The 19726-nt window shown below is 31.2% G+C and overlaps 1 protein-coding gene across 1 annotated transcript; it reads left to right on the plus strand.

The window, feature by feature from the left end:
* LOC137833017 (uncharacterized) lies at nucleotides 1-11528 on the plus strand. Its single transcript, XM_068641415.1, has 19 exons — nucleotides 1-435; nucleotides 1042-1145; nucleotides 1479-1565; nucleotides 1659-1734; nucleotides 1842-1916; nucleotides 2027-2080; nucleotides 2700-2759; nucleotides 2854-2970; nucleotides 4904-5001; nucleotides 5076-5284; nucleotides 6510-6607; nucleotides 6812-6915; nucleotides 6991-7156; nucleotides 7478-7600; nucleotides 8266-8348; nucleotides 8633-8774; nucleotides 8941-8970; nucleotides 9559-9629; nucleotides 10478-11528. The coding sequence occupies exons 1-19, from the start codon at nucleotides 397-399 to the stop codon at nucleotides 11310-11312; spliced, it is 2571 nt and encodes an 856-aa protein (XP_068497516.1). The 5' UTR covers nucleotides 1-396; the 3' UTR covers nucleotides 11313-11528.
* The last annotated feature ends 8198 nt before the right edge of the window (nucleotides 11529-19726 follow it).

The following is a 19726-nucleotide window of genomic DNA, read 5'->3' on the forward strand; positions in this document are numbered from 1 at the left end:
ACGTTTATACATACGTAATTACGCATGTATCCATGTTATGTAGCTGGAGATGGTATTGTAGTTGTGTGGCAATGCAATTCTGATTTGAGAGAGAGTACATCCCAATTTGTACTAGTAGAGCGCCCTCTCTTTCACCGTCGTTTCTTCTTCCATTACCGTACCGTAGCTACCACCACCTACGATTATTTCCCTTTTTCTCCTCTCTTCTTTCTCTCTCTATCCCTTTCTCTTTCGCTCTCGTTTCTTCTTTCGATCTTCCACGCCCTCGCACCTTTTCGATCTCCAAATTAGGGTTTTCAGGTTCCTATCTTTCATTTCCATGTTCCGCGCCTAGATTCGCCAACCCTTCGCAGATCTACACACCTTCTCCTTCGCTCTTCACTTATCTTCTCCCACATGTTCTGGAAGCTCGCCGCTATCTCCTCCTCCTCCCCTGTGAGTTTTCTCTTTCCCCTTTCTCCTCTGCTAATTAACTGGAATTCTCGAATTCAAACTGCGTTTCGTTGTTCTCTTTCTCGCTCTTGTTAATTATACCATCGCTTAGTTTCAGTCATGGTTTTATTTCCCCATTTCTAACGCGCGCTCTTTTTTCTTTCGTTTAATTGCCAATTTAGTAATTGTTCTTTCACTTGCTCTCGTAATTTATGTTTTTGGGATCCGTCTAGCTCAGCTTGGCTCGGCTCTCGCAGTTTTACGTGCTTTAATTATTGTTTTGTCTGTAATTTCACTGAGAAATGAAAAACTCTTCGGTAAGAGCCAGTTCACATAAACTATTGCAAAGTGTACTAAAAAAGAAAAACGAAGGAAAGAAAGAACCTGTGTAGATTTGAATTCATATGCAATTCTTGGATTACTCTCTCAAGGTTATCTCGTTTCTTTTGCCTTCCCTCATGTAACGACGGTCTTTAGTGATAATTTGTAATTGACGGGGAAGAATTTGAAGCTTGTACAGTTGTTTAATTGTCAAACTATCTAGCGGCTGAAAGCTTGCCTTGCATATTTACTTGCTCAATGTCTTGTTTTGTATCTGGTGTTCTGTAGGTGGAGGTAATATTGGACAAGGAGAACTTCACTTTGGAAGAACTTCTGGATGAGGAGGAAATAATCCAAGAATGCAAGGCCTTAAACAGTCGTCTCATCAACTTGTATGTTTCTAATCAGTTTGAAATAATAGAGTTTTTCCTGCCCTTGAGAAATTTTCTCCATTCTTGTGCTTATGTTTTCGGTATTTTGACAAAGTCCAATAGATCATTTGATGCGTGTAGCTGTCCCTACCCTTTGGTGTAATCAAGGCTTGGTTGTTATTGGTGGCCTTTTTTCATATTTTCTGTACTCAATTTTACCTTAAGTTTAAGTGGACGTATTATTGCTGAATTGCACTAACTCAGGTTGGATTATGCATTACTGATTCAACTAAAAGATAATTAATAATTTTAGTAATTATTTGTTATTGTCTTGTGTTTTTTCTTTTATTTCAGTCTGAGAGATAGAACCCAGGTGGAGCAATTGCTACGCTACATCATTGAAGAACCACAGGAGGATGCTGAAAACAAACGGGTCTTCAAGTATGCTGTTGTAATTGAAATTTTGTTGCAGAAGGGTTACGTTTCAACTCTCTTGTTTCCCTTTTATCATCTGATTATTGTTATATGATTTAGGTTCCCATTCATTGCCTGTGAGATCTTTACATGTGAAATTGATGTAATTTTGAAGACCTTGGTGGATGAAGAAGAGGTTTGTAGTATACTACATTATTCTTTACATAGTTTGTTTTTTTGTTTGAAGTCCTATATTAATGCTTTGCTTAAATGAATTTCTGTTTACTATTGTTGTTACTGCAGCTCATGAACTTATTATTTTCCTTCTTGGCACCTGATCGTTCTCATAGTACCTTACTGGCTGGGTACTTTAGCAAGGTATACTCTCTTGGTAATTTTGAATTTTTAGTTTGTGACACTTTGTTTACAATAGTTGTATGGTTGTATTAAAGCACTTGCTCTATGATAATTTCTGTTTAATTTTGCAGGTTGTTATTTGTCTAATGATACGGAAGACAGTACCACTGATGAATTATGTTCAAGTAAGTAAACCAATGTGATTTTATAGTGTGTTTCTATTGGATTAGTTTTTGAAATTATTTCAATAATTGGTTGTATGAAATAAGTATATGTTCGGCTATGTTAGGTGAAAAGTGTTAAGTTATTTCATTTGGACTGTCTAAAATAATATATTTTTATTGTAAAATTATAAAACTAGTTTAGAGTTCTTTGTAGTAGTTGATTTTCATTTAAATTAAATCAATCTATTGTTGAGGATAATGAGGAAAATAAAAGTTAAATGATAAATGATTTCTTACCTTTTAATCATTATCTATGAAGTTATTTTATCATAAATGAACTTATTTTTTTTGTTGATAATATAATCTTTTATTATAAATCCAAATGATCAAACATTTTTATTTAGTGACACCAACAATTTTTCCCCTACCAATGATATTACTGTATCAAAAATCAATCCAATTCAAACTCATCATAATAGACTATGCTTTTTTAGTGTGGCAATTTTAAGGAGACAGCAAAATACTACCAGATATAAAACTTATTCCTTTTGTTGTTAGTCTCACTCTGTGATGTGGTGTATGTGAATTTCTATTCCTTGTGCTATCATCTATCATTCATTCTTCAGCATACTTTCTGCAGGCCCATCAGCATGTTTTCCGCCAACTTGTAGATTTGATAGGCATTACATCTATTATGGAGGTAAACATCCATATAGCAGTTATATTATTATTGAGATCTTGGTCTTGCTACTGTGGTGTGCTAGAATGGGTCCTAAATTAAGTTATTTGTACAGGTTTTGGTTCGACTAGTAGGTGCTGATGACCATGTATATCCCAATTTTATAGATGTGATGCAATGGTTGGCTGAAAGCAACCTGCTTGAGATGATTGTTGATAAATTAAGTCCATCTGTAAGTAAAATATCTATATCTGTGTTTATAGTCTTTCTGTTAGTTGTTGCTGATTAGTTACATGATGCATGCACACCTTGCTGAAACGAGACTTAGTTTACCGTGCTTTGTAGGAGTTATCCACTTATTTATTAGTAGGGGTGAAAAGAGGCCAGGCTTTTGCGGGCCTGACCTTTGTCTATATCATTAAATCTGGCCTATTTACCTATTACAAACCTTTTTTTAAGCCTTTGCCTGACCTATTTAAAAGTCTTACATGATCTGAAAGCCTGGTTACTTGGCCTGTTTTATGGAAAGACCTATAAACTGGCCAATAAGCCTAATTAGGTCAACAAGCCTCAAAGGGCCAATAGGCCTTGTTCATCACATAAATATCAATTTGTATAATAATTATCTTAAAATTTATACTAATAATAATTTATAAATAAATTATAGTCGTGTCTTTACGACTTATATTTGTTTTTTTTTATTTCACTTCATTTTAATTCTTGTAATTTTATGCTTTCTTTCTTCTCTTCAGCTATATAACTTTTTTATTGGATAGACTAATATTTTTTTATTACTTATAAGTAGTGGCCTTGGGTCCTTGACAAACAATTGACTTATTTCCATCCCTACTTATTAGTAGAAGATCTATGGGGATATTCTTTGACCTATCTCACTCAATCTTTGTGTTGGAGATCCTACTTCAACTAAAGATATGGCCAAATTATAATACATAAGTGGGTGCAAGCCTAATTTTATGAAGCCGGTTTTGTGAGGTTGAATTAATCTTAATGTCTACTTTCTAAGATGGTATTATAGCTTATCCTAGTATGGTTTGTCAAGCCTATTGTACTACCCATTGTTGGACTACTATCAGACCACCCACTAAATTAGTCCCACACTTGAGTAATCCAATCTTCTGTGTGAGGTATTATGTTGGAGATCCACATCGACTAGTGATATAACCAAATTATGATATTTGAGTGGGTGTGAATCTCACTTTACAAGTCAATTTATGAGGTAGAGTTAGATTTAAAGTCTATTTTGTAAGAGTTTTAAATCCTACATTGTGGTGCGTAGTGACTGAGTCTGAAAATGCTATAGCGAGATTGTGTATTGTGAGACATTTGCTATGCTGAATATTTTTATAGTTTATATGATGTAATACTATATACATATAAATTATCTGAAGTTATAAAAATTACTCAAAATTAATAACATTTATAATTCACTATAAAAAGTCATAGGTGTCTTAAGCAAACTATACAAATAAACACCAACAAAAATCAATATCTGGCTTCCTAGATTGGAATTATCAGTCATCATCTTCTAAATCTGAGTATTATTTATCATATTCACCATTATTACATATATAGATTTAAATTTGGGAAACCAAAATCTCTAAAGTAGCCCTCCATAAAAGGCCTAATGTTTCTATTCTAAGGTATTTTTTGGAGTCAACACCTAGTGCTACTTATAGCACAAGCTATTTGGTTTGTTACCATCGCCACAACAGCCCCTTTAACAGGCAGTGGCAGTTCTGCGCTTCTATAAACCTTGACCCCACCTAACCATTCTTATGCATGCCTGGTATGCTATTCAAGTCTTATTCATTGAAGTTGCATGAAGTCTTACTCTTAAATTTAGGCATTTTCTACAAGTGTGAGTGTGTGATTTGGCCAGCAAAGAAATTTTGGCCCTTTCAACACAATTTTGTTAGGAATGCTACAACTCAAGATGGGTTCTGGTGTTGAGTTTACCTTTATAGGGTCTTCAAAAGCCATATTTTTCCTTTTGGAGCTAAAATAGAAAAAATATGGGAAACTAAGATCCAATTTATAGTTGTACTTGAGTGCTTGAATTTTGTTGGCTATTTGCCTCCTTGTTGTCTTTTGTTATACTTATGAATAATTTGACAGCTGTGTTTTTTCTTTTTCTTTTTAATCAGAGTCCTCCTGAAGTTCATGCCAATGTTGCTGAAACTTTGTGTACCATAACTCGAGTTGCATCATCTTCAACTCTAGCAATTAAGCTTTCAAGTCCAAGGTTTTGTCTTGCAAAGCTTTATTTTTTTCCTAACACTTGTCTATAAATTGATTATTAAAATTGCTACTTTGCAGTTTTGTTGCAAAAATTTTGGGTTATGCATTGGAAGATTCACAATCAAAGTCTAGCCTTGTCAACTCACTTTCTGTGTGTATTTCTTTGTTGGATCCCAAAAGATCAGCTATTCCATCTCCATTTTTTCATTCATTCCGAAGTCAAAACATGTATGAACCACCAATTCCTGTAAACCCAGATACTATTGGTGCAATGCTACCTAAACTTGGTAAGTATAATTTGTTTTATCTCTCCATAAGTGGACAGTTTATATGCTTGATACCAGGCTTTTTTTTTTAATTTAGTTATGTTGCATGGGTAGGATGATTGCATAAAATGACTGAGGAAATTATGGTGAAAAGGTTGTACCTTTTTTTAATCATGTTATGAGATGTATGATCATATTGTTGGAAATAAGATTTCAAAGAAAACTATCCAAAGGTGAAGCCCACAACAAAGGGGATATGTGTGTCTTTTATTGGGGCGGGGCATTGTATGTTTCTTAGTTTAGAACCTCTATGTAATGATTTTCATTTTTTGTAGCAAAATTGTAATTATTATTCAGTGTTATCAAAATCAACCATGGCGGAAATAGGTAGCTGATGTTTGGTTGGCCACCACAGCATGGTGGTGGCAATGTGGGTTTTCATGCAGCTCATCATGGCCGCTTTAGGTGTTGTGGGATAGAGATGGCAGAAATGGGCTCTCAGATCTGCACCCGTTTAAGTAAGAAGAAGAAAAGAATAAGCCTTGGATCAGTGTGATTCAGACCCGAGGCAAAAAATCCTATTCTTTTGAATAATTGTTATGGGTTCTTCTTTTAACCCGACCCTGACCCAATAAAGTGAAAAAGAAAAAGGGTTAGGTCATACAACCTAACCTAAACTAACCATTCCAAATTAAAAAAAAGGAATAACTAACCTAGCTTTTAACGAATGCAATTCTAAACCAAAAAGTCCAGACTGTTCAACCAACTTCAGTGATCCGTGACTCTGTTTGGACTATGACCCGCTGCAGTGCCGCTGTTGAGATGCAGCGCAGCTGTCACCACTGCATTGCCCGCAACCTGTTTTCTTTTTTTTTATTTTACATTACTTATTTCGTTCATCTCTTCCCTCTTTTCTTTTTCTTTATATTATTCCATTATTTCTTTTTCTTTATATTATTCCATTATTTCTTTTGTTCCACTGCCACACCTGTAACCTGAATAATTTATTTATAGATTTTCATTTTTATATTCCTTTTAAGTCTAGTCTTTCTCTTACAAATCTGTGTAGTTGTCAATAGCCAGCAAGGTTTCTGGGTTAAAGATATTGTATCCTTCAGTCCTTCTCGTGTTTTCATTGGGGGACCATGTTATGCTTGAAGAATGATATGCCAACAATTTTCTTGTACAGACTTATTTTATTTGAGCAGCCCTATCACGTCATAAAGATTGCGCTTGTTATCTACAGGTGAATTGCTTGTGCTTTTGGATGTGTCATCCGATAGTAAGGTATTGCCTACAACGTATGGTGAATTGAGACCTCCACTTGGCAAGCATCGATTAAAGGTTTGTTATGTTTTTTCTTTAAAATTTTATTGGTATTGTTGCCTCTTCCAGAACTATGTTGTTGTTTGGCAATTATTATTGAATTTAGTTCCATTGATAACCTTCATTGAGTACTATAAACATTCATATTCCTGAGCAAGGATAGAGGGCTAATCTCTGTTTTGAATGTATTTTCTTTTCTGACCAACTTGCAATTCATTTCAGATTGTGGAGTTTATTGCTGTACTTTTAAAAACTGGAAACGAAGTGGCAGAAAAAGAATTGGCAAACTCAGGAACCATTCAACGAGTCATTGATCTTTTCTTTGAGTAAGCAACTTTAATTCTTCCAATTCTGGAGAGTTGTAGATATCTCCTCTTGACACATTTTGTACTAAAATACAGGTATCCGTACAATAACTCATTACACCATCACATAGAAAGCATCATATCATCATGTCTGGAGAGCAAATCTAATGCCATCATTGATCATGTGCTTCGAGATTGTGATTTAGTTGGAAGGTTTCTCCAAGCAGATAAAAATTCCATTCTTTCTGCTGAAAGCAATCAGGTAAATTATATTTCAAACTGATAGATGGGACTTGATTTGTTCACCAGGTTTTCAGTAGTCTGTATTTTGAAGCCACTAATTTACAACCCAACCTAGGGTAGAAGGAAAGTTAATTGATTTAAGAAACTTTTGATAGTGTGTTAAGTTACCTTGATTTTTCCCGTGTTTTATTGAATAAAAATGAAAACAAAGATGCATCACCTGAGTTAAAGTGATATCTCATGCACACTGTATACATTTCCATATGAACTGTATGCATAGTCTCTGTATGCTGTGAAGTTTACAAGAACATCTTTTTCAACTAAATTTGTGATTTTACAGCCCACGTTACCTGCTGCCGGAAAACGGGGAACACGGATAGGAAACATTGGACATATTACTCGAATTTTCAACAAACTTGTTCACTTGGCTCATAACCAAAGCCATATTATGACATGTCTCCAGGTAAGTTTTGTATTTACTTGCAGAGAAAAGATTCATGGTTTTCCTAGTATGTGGTTGTGAACCCAACAAATATCTGAGAACTGTGATGTTTGCTTTGAATTGAATCATTGACAACTTCGCTGAAAAACTCATAGCAGATGATTATTCAGTCTTCTGAAAATGCCATTTTTTTTCGTGGAGAATTTGAATGACTCCTTAATGTGTCTGATTCACTAATAATAATTGTAGAAGTAAGAAATGGTGTAACATTGTCGAAGCTTTAGATCCCAGTGTTAGATCATGAATCACCGCAATTGTATTGTGTGTTCTAGTCAGCCAACCATACAAATATCTGAATTGAATCATTGACAGCTTTGCTTAAAATCTCATATCAGATCAGATGCTTATTCAGTCTTCTGAAAAGGCATTTTTTTTTTCACGTAGAATTTGAACAATTCCTTAATGTGCCTGGTTCACTAAATAAGAAATGGTTTAACAGTGTTGAAGCTTTGGATACCAGTGCTAGATCTTGAAACATTGCTATTATATTGTGTGTTCTAGTCAGACTTCCTTGTCCTTTAAGTTGAAAAGTTTTCCGGTTCCTTGAACTGTGAGGTTCAGCTTGCATTTTAATTGTGTTGGCGGGGATGTTTTTTAAACTAAATCTTTTTTAACTATTGCTGTAGGAGAATAGCGAGTGGAACGAGTGGCAAGCTACTGTTCTTCAGCAGCGTAATGTGGTTGAGAATGTTCACCGTTGGGCTTGTGGGTAAGCTCTAATTTCAATTTTCTAGCTCCAAATATTTACAAGAAGCATTACTGTGAGGTTCAGTGATTTTATTGAACATGACGGTGGTGGTGGTGGAAATTTCGGTTACAAAACATTAAATGGCCAAGGCCCTGTCTTGATATGACAGCAAGTGAGGTTATCAAAAGCACCAAGAAGGATTGGGTGGGCACGGTTTTCTGTGTATGAAATCAGAAATATAGCAGAGTGGATATTTTGAATCCTTTTTCATCTTGATTGATTTCTTTGTTTCATGTTTTCTGAAGACGCCCAACTGCATTACAAGATAGGATGAGGGATAGTGATGATGAAGACCTTCATGACAGAGACTATGATGTTGCAGCTTTAGCAAATAATTTGAGCCAGGCTTTTAGATACAAAATTTATGGAAATGAAGATAATGAAGAGGTTTGTAGTTGTTGGTTGCTTCTTAGCCTCTCTGTATGCATGCACTGTGTCTTTAATCTTGAATCATCTGCCTCCCCACTTTTTTCTTTTAATTCCCCATTTTTTTCCTTGCCTTGGATCTGCAACCTAAATAAATAGTGGACTAATGCAATAATCACTGTTACAGGAACATGGTGGTCTTGATCGAGATGATGAGGTAATAGTTTTTTAATATAACTGGAGTATTTGATCTGGCTAATTTCAGGGATTTGGAGAACCACTTTTGGGCTTAAAAATGTCTCATTTAAAAACTAGGTGACTGTCTCACTCATTGTGGCTGTCATCCATTTGCACAATTGTTGTGTTTTGTGCCCCGTAGTTTTATTGTTTTGCACCTTAGTTGCTTTACTTTTGTAGCCTGCTTAAAGTTTTACACAGTAATCAACTAACATATATTGCTTTAGGAAAGTAGGAAATTAGTATTTTATAACAGAAAGTTGGGATAAACCATCATTACAAAGATCAAAATCACAGGTTCAATCTTACTTGTAGTCAGAAAAATAAAACCAAAGTCAGAACACTACAGAACTGAGGTTCTGCAAAAACTCCTTACCTAACGGTCACACATTCCCTTTTATCTTTATTTCATACCCTTTTCCCTTGTCACGGGGCAAAGCTATAACAACTGGAATCCCTCTTATGGCCTTTGTTTAAATTTTTTACATGATAATAGCTGTGCCATAATATAGTAATCTTGCTTTCTTTGTTTGATGATAGTAAATTCATTTGTTTTTATCAAATGCAGGATGTCTACTTTGATGATGATTCTGCTGAAGTAGTCATATCATCCCTAAGACTTGGTGATGATCAAGGGAGGTGAGTATTCATTTTGTCATATAGCTGGAATGCATATTAGGCAGAATTTGATCTAATTGTTTATTGAGCATCCTATTTTGTTAAAATAACCTGTATAGAATAAATCACTCATTTATGTCCTTAACTAAAAACGTGCATTCTCTACTACTAGGTTGTACTCTGTACTTCTTTTTCATATTCCATACGGGAACCTTTATTTTTGTAATTCTTTTATGGACTTTTAATGATGTGTAGTGCAGAATTTGTAGTCACAAACTAGAGATATATTCTTTGATTGCAACTATGGAAGAATTAAATTTGGATTATAATCAGTATTCTTTGCTTTCAGTATTCTTTACTTTCTGTTGTGCTTATAAATTCTCTATAAACAAGCTCTATCCTTCCTTATAGAGATCTTCTTCCCATTTTGTTGGATGTTAAACATTCAATTACAAAAGCATTTTATTTTCAATGTTAATCCCATGATAAATAATATCTCTGAAGATTTGGTCTTTGATCGAGTCAATTGACCTTGTGTGGTAATTGTAACTGACATCACCTAGTGTCATGATAAATAATAAGAGGGTTTTGTTTGATATAATTTTTCATTTTATAACCCATGAACATATCTAAGTTTGGTTTTCTGCTTCGTTGTGTGACTTGTGTTTGCCTCCATGTTTTATTCTCCTCCGTCATAATACATTCTGCCCCTGCTTGTTGCTGAATTTATTTGGTTGTATTAAACTATTTGTTTTTTGTGTATGACACAGAGCTTGTAACTGCCGTCTCTTCAACCAAAATTTCCAGTCGAAGTGTTTTGTGTTTTAATTTCATTCATCATTAAATGATGATGTTTTTCTTTTATGCAGTAATCTGTTTACAAACTCCAACTGGTTTGCCTTTCAAGATGACAGAATTGGTGATGCACCTGGGGGCACATCATCCTCTGAGATGATGGATGAGATAAAATTGAACTCAGCTTCAAATGGTGGTAGCAACAGTAGTGATGACGAGGTAGTGGTTGGAGAGGATGAAGAATTGGCTGACAGCAAAAACACTGGGAATGGTACATCTAGCTCAAGCACAGACTTCTTTAGTGGAATAACTGGCAGTGATTCCGTGAATGGGGGCACCTTAGACTTTGAAAGTGGGAAGACAAGTCCTTCACATGATATGGGATTCTTCAGGTTTGAGGCACCAGACAATGAGGACTTGTTTGGGGATAGGCCTTTACCTGATTGGGTGGGATGGGGTGAACCATCAGATATGCAAAATTCTGGTTCAAGTAGGAATCCCTTTCTGGATCATGACGAGTCTGGTAGTAATTTGCCTATCAAGCCTCAGGTAGACAGTCTTTTTCTGAATTCTCCTTCAAATGGGGAATCTGTACCTCCTTCAAATGGATTGCCAACTACTACAGATTCAATTAATGGGAGCAGTGACTCAGGTCCAACATCAGTAGCGGTACCCTCTCTATTTGAAGAGGATGTGGAATTTGTAGGTGTAGAATTAGAAGGTTCCGAGAAGGCAATGGAACAGGCTATCAAAGAAGGGACAGTTGGGGAAGCTGGACCATTGAAAAGAAACGTTGTGTCAAAGGCTCCAGAAAAGGAAAATTCTGAAGAAGGCGGCAGTCATGGTGTGAAGGAGTTCAACGATGCAAATTACTGGAGGGTTGACAAAGAGGTTGCTGTTCTAGAGTGATGAGCAGAATGTTAAATCTTAGTTCCATTGTTTGTATGAAAATGTGGATGAACTCCAAGGTTATGCAACAAATTAGTGTACAGTATATTTTTGTTTCATTATGTTCTGTTTCTGTTATATTCAGCCTCATTAGATATTAAGCTTGTTTTAAAGTTGAAGTTTTGCCTCTACCTGCAAGTGATTTAAAGGGAATTCCCACATTTATTGAATACTTAATCTGGTCTTCTTTCCCGGCTTTTGGTTTTGTGTATTTAATGTACTTTCTTAAACCCATTAGCTCGTCTTGGTCGGCTAAATTTTGACTTGCAACAGGGTGGGACGGGTCACTCTGCCTTGCTTTATTTTTTAATTTGGTATGATAAACTATTGCGAGATTTTGGTTCATTTTGGTAAGAATGTATCTTATTTATAGCCTAACATTTGAAGTTAGGAAGAGGTAAATGTTTCTTTTATAAATTTTTTGGTGCGTTTCTTTAATTATTATGACGTGACATGGTAACAGATAATGTCCTTTGAGGCCAATGTGTAGCTTGGAGGAATTGCTTTTACCGGTAATAGAAGTTTATGGAGGCTAATTTTCTTTTTTAAGGAGACAATCTGTATTTTACACTTACACTAAGGAAATGCCTATTTTCATGACTCAATCATTGTGGAACATTCGAGGCTACTTGGCATAATGTTATCATTTTGTGTACACCAGCGATAGTTTTCCACTGATATCTCGGAAATGGAAGGGTTTTCGGTAGGCTGTCTTTGTATTACGGTAAAAGTTTGGTTCATTTTAAGCTGCCATGGGTTTATGCTAAAAGATGGTGGGAATGATAGCTTCTAAATGGGGTCTCTGAAACCGTACACTGAAACCTTCCAAAGTGTAAGGGAAGATTGTTTGTGATAATGCTAGGGTTGAGGAAGTGTAAAGCTTGCTGGTGGGTTGTGATGATTATAACCAACAATTGAGACAACGGTGAAGAACTTCTTGCTTGTACATGTATGGTAGCTACTATGGTGGGTCAAAAAGCAGGAAATAAGATGAAGGAGTATATAAAGTTGTGATCATTGCCACAAACATACACATTCCTTTCGGATGTCTTCTCGATTGGACTTCGCAACGGACTCACTGTGCTCTCCATGTAATTGAGTATACATGTATCATCTTAATCCGTAGGGATAAATCACTAAAATACAAACAATTAATTAAAAACGAATATTGAAAAAAATTCCACTGGTCACTCACCAATTCATATGTAAACAAACTGTGGATTCTTTGATTGTCATTTAATCAATACATAGATTTAACGTGAGACGTATAGCTTAAGACAATTGTTAAATATACTTTTTGATTGCGAAATATTCTTCCTTCTTCTAGTTGATAACTTTTTTTTTTCTTTTACTTTTCTCCTGTTATCTATCCAGAAAGAGGAAAATAGATATTTAAAGGGGTTAAAAATAGAAAAGGAAAAGGCGTATTTACATAAAATTGTTAAAAAAAGATGAAAAAAATATATATTTAGAAATTAAAGTAGATTTAACAATTGTCTTTGCTTGACTGTTGACCATCTGAAGATTGTAGTTAGTAACTTAAATACGTGATACCACTATCCAGAATATACGTAAAATTAATGATTATACGTTAAGACTAAAACCCTATGTAACCGCAGTTACCAAACCATGAAATGACAGGAGCACCATGATAAGTAATGCTAACCACTTTCTTTTGGTTTTATTAATAGATTATTTAATGTTAAATTCTCTTATGTTATATCTTTCGGTTTTATCAATGAAGCATTTAATGTTAAATTGTCTGTTGATGTTTTTTTAAAAAATTAGATAAAAATCGTACTCCTATATTCTTAAGTTTATTTTTTTTAAAATATATATATATATATATATAATAAAATAGTTATTAGGTTTTTTTGTTTTATCATTTTTCATTTCAATATATATAAACTAACTAACCATTAAAAGTAATCTTTTTTATCATTTTTATGAGTATTTTTTTATCATTTAATATTTTACACTGTTATAGTAAGCTAGTTTATTTTATAATAACTATGTTTTAACATAATCTACCAATCATGATTTTTAATTAGTTTATCTATAATATTTTCTTAACACTAACAGTGCATACCATAAATTACGCTTTAACATTGTGTTCTGACAGTAGCTAACAAGAGTTATCCTATGTTTAAATCTGATCCTTGGTGGAGATTGTATGTTAGAACATAGTATGGCCTTTAAGAAAACGAAAAGTCGTAATCAAATGTAATTCATCATTTCAGAAACAATCTTAATGATTTTAAAAATTAGGGTTGCATTAATATATCATGTTCCACATAACCATTCATTTGACTAACACAACTCCCACCACTTCCGTTGCAGCATGCTATCATTGTAAGAACCACTTGATACATTTTTGTCGGCAATTTAACACTCTTAATATCTAATTAAGCCAATTTTCTTCATAAACTCCCAATTTTTCTTATACACACTTCACAAATCGAAATTTAATTAAGTGTTCAGTCTGTATTTTAGAAGAATCTGAACATAGTTTTGTGTATTTTTCAGTTTATTCTGGCAATCTATAGTGAAGATTCAGATTCTTTAATGGTTGACACTGATTCCCATATTAAGTGGTTGATTAGACAGGTGGTGGAATTATGATGTCAAAGATTTCGATATCATTCCACGATGTTAAGGACAGTACACGAACAAGGGTTCTTTGTTGAAAAAAAGTAAGTCATATTCTTGGGAAAGATATTGATCTTAATATTCTAAAAAGAATATTATTAAACATCACAGTCACAACAATGTTCAAAGATCATCCCATAAACTTAATTATCTTCATTCATGTAGAAGGGTCAAAACTAATTAATTTAATTTACGTATTATAGTTTTAATTATGATACATAAAATTACATAAATGGAAGAGTCTTAGTTTCTTTTCCGAAAAGTATATGTTAAACTAATTTCAAAATTCATAAAAAGAAATTTGAACACATTTTTGTATTTAAATAATAAGAAAAACTTAGAACCAACTCTAAGATGAACTTAATTTATTAGATACTCTAGTGAGAAATAATTTAGAACTAAATCGGTTCTAAACCTATCCATCACATGCTAACTGCATTATATGCCAACCTCTTCGAGCACTATTATTGATTACTTAGTACGAAAGGACTTCCTTCCGACAAGGTAAGAGCATATTTATTTATTATCATCATATAAAATGAATCAATAAAAACTTCAATGATATATTTACTTTGAACCGAGATAAGATTGATAATTATTACAAAGTTGAGGTTTGTAATATTTCTAGTTGATGTAAAATTTTCAACACACTCTCTCACAGCTTGCGTGAGAGATTATAGTTATAGTCCGATAGTGGGTGGCATGATAAGTCCAATACAAACACTCGCTAGGATAAACTCGAAATGACTCTTATATCACGTTATAAAGTGAATTTTAAGTCTAATTCAACCTCATAATATGGAGGTTGAAGTTTGTACCCATTTATATAAAATGAAATATTCTAATTTTTAATCGATGTGATATCTGTAACAATAAAAATAAAAAATGATAATTTTTTTCTATCGAACAAAATAAATTAATTTTAAAAAAATTTCAATTTTTATAAAAAACACAACATCCCTAGGAAGATTATAAATAACCCAAACAACCATTGAAGACATAAATAGAACAGGTATGGTGAGTTATTTAAATGATGATTATGTTCTGAAATAATGATGTGAGCGATGAAAATGGAGAAAAGATGAGGAAGAAGAGAGAGAATAATGAAGGAGGAAGATGCTTCCCAATCCCCATGCAGAGGATGCAACAGAGAAGAGAAAGAAAGAGAAAGTCCACAAACTACGCCCTTCAAACTCAAAACTAAACCAATTTATTGATATCATCGGAAGCTGTTATCTTTGTTCTTATTTTGACCGTTTGACTTTTGACTTTTTTGAAATTCAGAGTCTTGTTCCATTAATCCTGGTGTGTGGGTCCCACTCCCACGTGTGGACATGACTTAGGACTCAACAAAACACCCTTATTAAGGTAGTCTTGCAATGTCTGACGTCACAGATGTTGGGAGAGACACTTCATTTCACAAACCCTATGCTCTCATTTCAATCTCCAACACTCAATATCATGTTTTCCGGATTTTAAGATCCCATGCTCTCACCAATATTTATTAATTTATTCATCTTATATATTTAATTTCATCATTCACTTTAATATATATTTTCTTAACTTTCTACTAAGTTCTTGTTTTTATAAGATTTCAACATTAAAAATTCATAGTTTTTGTTTCACAAGTTTTATGCCATATTTTTACATGTAAAAATATAAAGTTAATAAAACAGACATCAAATAGAAATAAAAATTAATTTTTAAAGATCAAAATAATTATTTTCAATAATAATTAAACTAGAGATATTTTAGAAACTAAAAAAAATATTTTAAATTAATTTATGTTATTGTTAAATAGTTTCTAAATTGATATCTAATTAGCTATCAAAGTTTTAACTATCAATTATTTAGTTTCTAAATTTGGTAGAAAAAACCTTGGTTGCTAATTAGATACCAATTTAGAAACCATTTAACAATAATAGAAACTAATTTAAAAATCAAAAATTTATTTAGTTCCTAAAATGGTCTCTAATTTAGTCAATATAACAACTAATTATTTTTTATTTCTAAATTTAGTTTCTATTTCATGATTTTCTTGTAGTGAGAATGATTTTTAACTTACACTACAAGAAAACCATGAAATAGAAACCAATTTGTAGAAACCAAAGTAATTAGTTGCAATAGTAACTAAATTAGAGACCATTTTAGAAACTAAAAAAAAATTGATTTCTAAATTAGTTTATATTATTGTTAAATAGTTTCTAAATTAGTATCTAATTAGAAATCAAGATTTTTGCTACTAAATTTAGAAATTAAATAATTGGTAGTTAAAATCTTAGTTGCTAGATACTAATTTAGAAACTATTTAACAATAATATAAAATAATAAAAATTAATTTAGAATTTTTTTTTAGTTTCTAAAGTGGTTTCTATTTTAGTTGTTATTGTAACTAATTATTTTAGTTTCTAAAAATTGATTTCATATTTTATGATGTTATAACTCTTACGTGAACATGTCTACATAATATAATATTTTGTTTGCTTACTCATTAAAATGAGTGTTTGCTTACTCATGAAAATGAGAGGAATGATAAGGTTAGCAATAGAAATAAAGATATCACAATTCTTAGTAAGAATAATATAATGTGAAATGCATAATAGTTTCATACGAGATGTAGGAAATAAATAAATTGATAAGTAAATAAGTTAAAGAGAAATACATACATTTATTTTGAGAGTTAAAACAAACATGTGTAAAATTGATGTCATTCCCTTTATCGAACCTTGAAGCTCTTTAAATTTTTATTGGAAAATGCAATTCTTTTTGTATATTATGAATTTCATCCCATTTTTAACTAAGCATATTTTTTTTTTCTTGTGATGACAGATGATTGTTGTTACTTGAGGTGTCAGCTTAGCTGAGATGTCAAGTTACATAGTGATGCCTAACACGAAAATTTTATAAAAAAAAAAACTAAGCATATTATTATTTGTGAGAGATTGGGTGTGGGGTTCTTGTACTATTCTACCATCATCTTTATCTTCATTAAGTACTTGTGGTTTATTATTTACAAGAAAAGTATTAAATAAAAATTAATTTAAAAAAAATTAAAATTTATTGTATTGCATGCCATATATTATTAACCTATATGACATTCAAATTTTGTAAAGACCTTTCACTAGATAAATTTGATCACCAGAAATAAACTCGATTTCTATAAAGTGTATAAAGTGTCAAATTCATGATGTAAAATGAGTTATTAAAATACAATAAAGAAGAAACATATTATTTCATCTGGTATATTTTCATGCTTTACAATAAAAACATGCAATAAAAACCAATTTTAGATAAAAAAAATAACTAGTTGCTATAATAATTAAATTAGAAACTATTTTAGAAAAAAAAAATGGTTTCTATTATTTTTAAATGTTTTCTAAATTAGTATTTAATTAACTATCAAGGTTTTAACTACCAATTATTTAGTTTCTAAATTTGGTAGCAAAAACTTTGGTTGCTAATTAGATACCAATTTAGAAACCATTTAACAATAATATAAACTAATTTATAACCAACAAAATTTTAGTTTCTAAAATGATATCTAATTTAATCAATATAACAACTAATTATTTTTTGTCTCTAACAATTGATTTTTATTTCATGATTTTCTTATAGTGTGGTATGATGAATTAATTTGGATGTGTCATTTCATGATTCATATATCATGAATATATCATCATGCATTAGTTTAGTTTTGCATATATATATATATATAATGTAATAATTTATTTTCAATAGTTAAATTATTTGTATTTTTTACATATTTTTCCTACAATTTTGATCTGGTCCATGTTTAACAAAGCAATGTCTCAATCATAGTTTATTGATTATTAAATTTCATTAAAGTTAATTTGTGTCCTTAAAATTACAAGTTTGTCAAAGTCAGGTTTGACTTTCATCTTAATTTTGTTAACTTCACTACATATGTGATTTCCACTTTTTGATATACCTTCAAATTAGAATAAAAAAAAACCTTAGTCAACTTTTAATAATTAGAACCTCTCTGCCATAAATTGGTATGGTCCCTAAAAACATATGTACTCATGGGTAAGTTAATCTTCAATATTTTGAGTTTTTGTCTATATGTATCTTAATAATGTGAACCTTGATATTGGATTAACTTTAACTATATGTTTATCTTTAATTATATTAATTTACCTGTCATGACATGTTTGTATTAGATTCTGAAAAGAAAATAAAAATGAGTGTTTTAGATGAAAAGGAGATACCAGGAGAGTATGCATCTGTGATTAATCGTTGTAAAGATAATTATATCATTGCAATGTTAAGTGTAAATCCTTCAAATGCAATAATATCAAAGTTTTTCATACATAATACTTTAATTGTTGCAAATATTTTTTTTGTGTGCAAGTGTAAGACTCCTTTATTTTGAGTTAGGGTAAGTAAATGAAAACTTGTGAAAACAAAGTTAGTCTATTATACTATTCAGAAAATTAGAATGATTGGGGATAAGTTACAAATATACCAAACTTTGACAAAAAAAAAGTATATATAAAAAAAAACTTCAGAATTTGAGATTATTGAACATACATTATTAGTAAATATTATTAATATTTATATTGTTAAGAAAACTTTACATAAATTTTATTAAAAAATACGACAAGAAAATTATTAAATAAAAATCAATTTTAGAAAAAAAAATTGTTACTATATTAACTAGATTAAATACTATTTTAAAAACTAAAACATTTATTGGTATCTAAATTAGTTTATATTATTGATAAATAATTTATAAATTGGTATCGAATTGACTACCTAAGTTTTAGCTACCAATTATAGAATTTAAATAAAATTGATATCTAAAATCTTGATAACTAGTTAGATATCAATTTAAAAACTAGAAACTAATTAATTTAGATATTAAAATATAAAATAAATGAAAATATTATAATAGAAAATCAAATAAAAAATATAAAAATATAAAAATAGAAGAAAATTAAATCTAAAAATAGAAGTATTATAATATGATAACAAGAATGAGTCATGAAGGATGTGATTTAATAAATCCATGCATAAATAATAATTTCATTAGCATAATTATTAATTATTATGTCTTTTTCTTATATAAATATAGCAAGTACCCGGTGCTATACATATTTATAATATAAAATTTGATTAGAACAAAAATTTATTTAAAAACATGACAATAGCAATGCTAATTAAATATTAAAAATTAATAGTTATAATTATTATCTAGTTGATTAAGAATAAATAATATATATGTTTGTATTATTTTCAATGTTAAATGAAAATATTTTTCTTCAACTTTTCTTTCATAATTTACTCTAAATTAAATGTATATTAGAACTCACCAACATTTTTTTTCCGAATAATACATATCCTTTCTTGGTCAACAATATGTGAGTATATATCATAACTTAATTAAAATATTTCAAAACATTAAATATAATAATACCTATCCATATATGACGTTGTTTCAAATTAATTACAAAAATGATGAGTAAATGAAGTTCAATTAAATTTTGTGACTAGAAGATATATAATACAACACAAAAGTAGTTCACTTAACTATTTGATGATTAAAATATATGAATAAATAATAAAATAGTAGAGATATACCTTTGGAAATAAGTAAAGTAACTTACGCAATATTATAGTTTTAAAAATTCTTTTTGAAGTTTTTTCAAACCATGATTCTTTTTTATTCTATTTTTTTTATGTACAATAGAGCATGTTTATATCAA

The sequence above is a fragment of the Phaseolus vulgaris genome, chromosome 11 (assembly GCF_000499845.2).
Source record: "Phaseolus vulgaris cultivar G19833 chromosome 11, P. vulgaris v2.0, whole genome shotgun sequence".
Classification (NCBI taxonomy): Eukaryota; Viridiplantae; Streptophyta; class Magnoliopsida; order Fabales; family Fabaceae; genus Phaseolus; species Phaseolus vulgaris.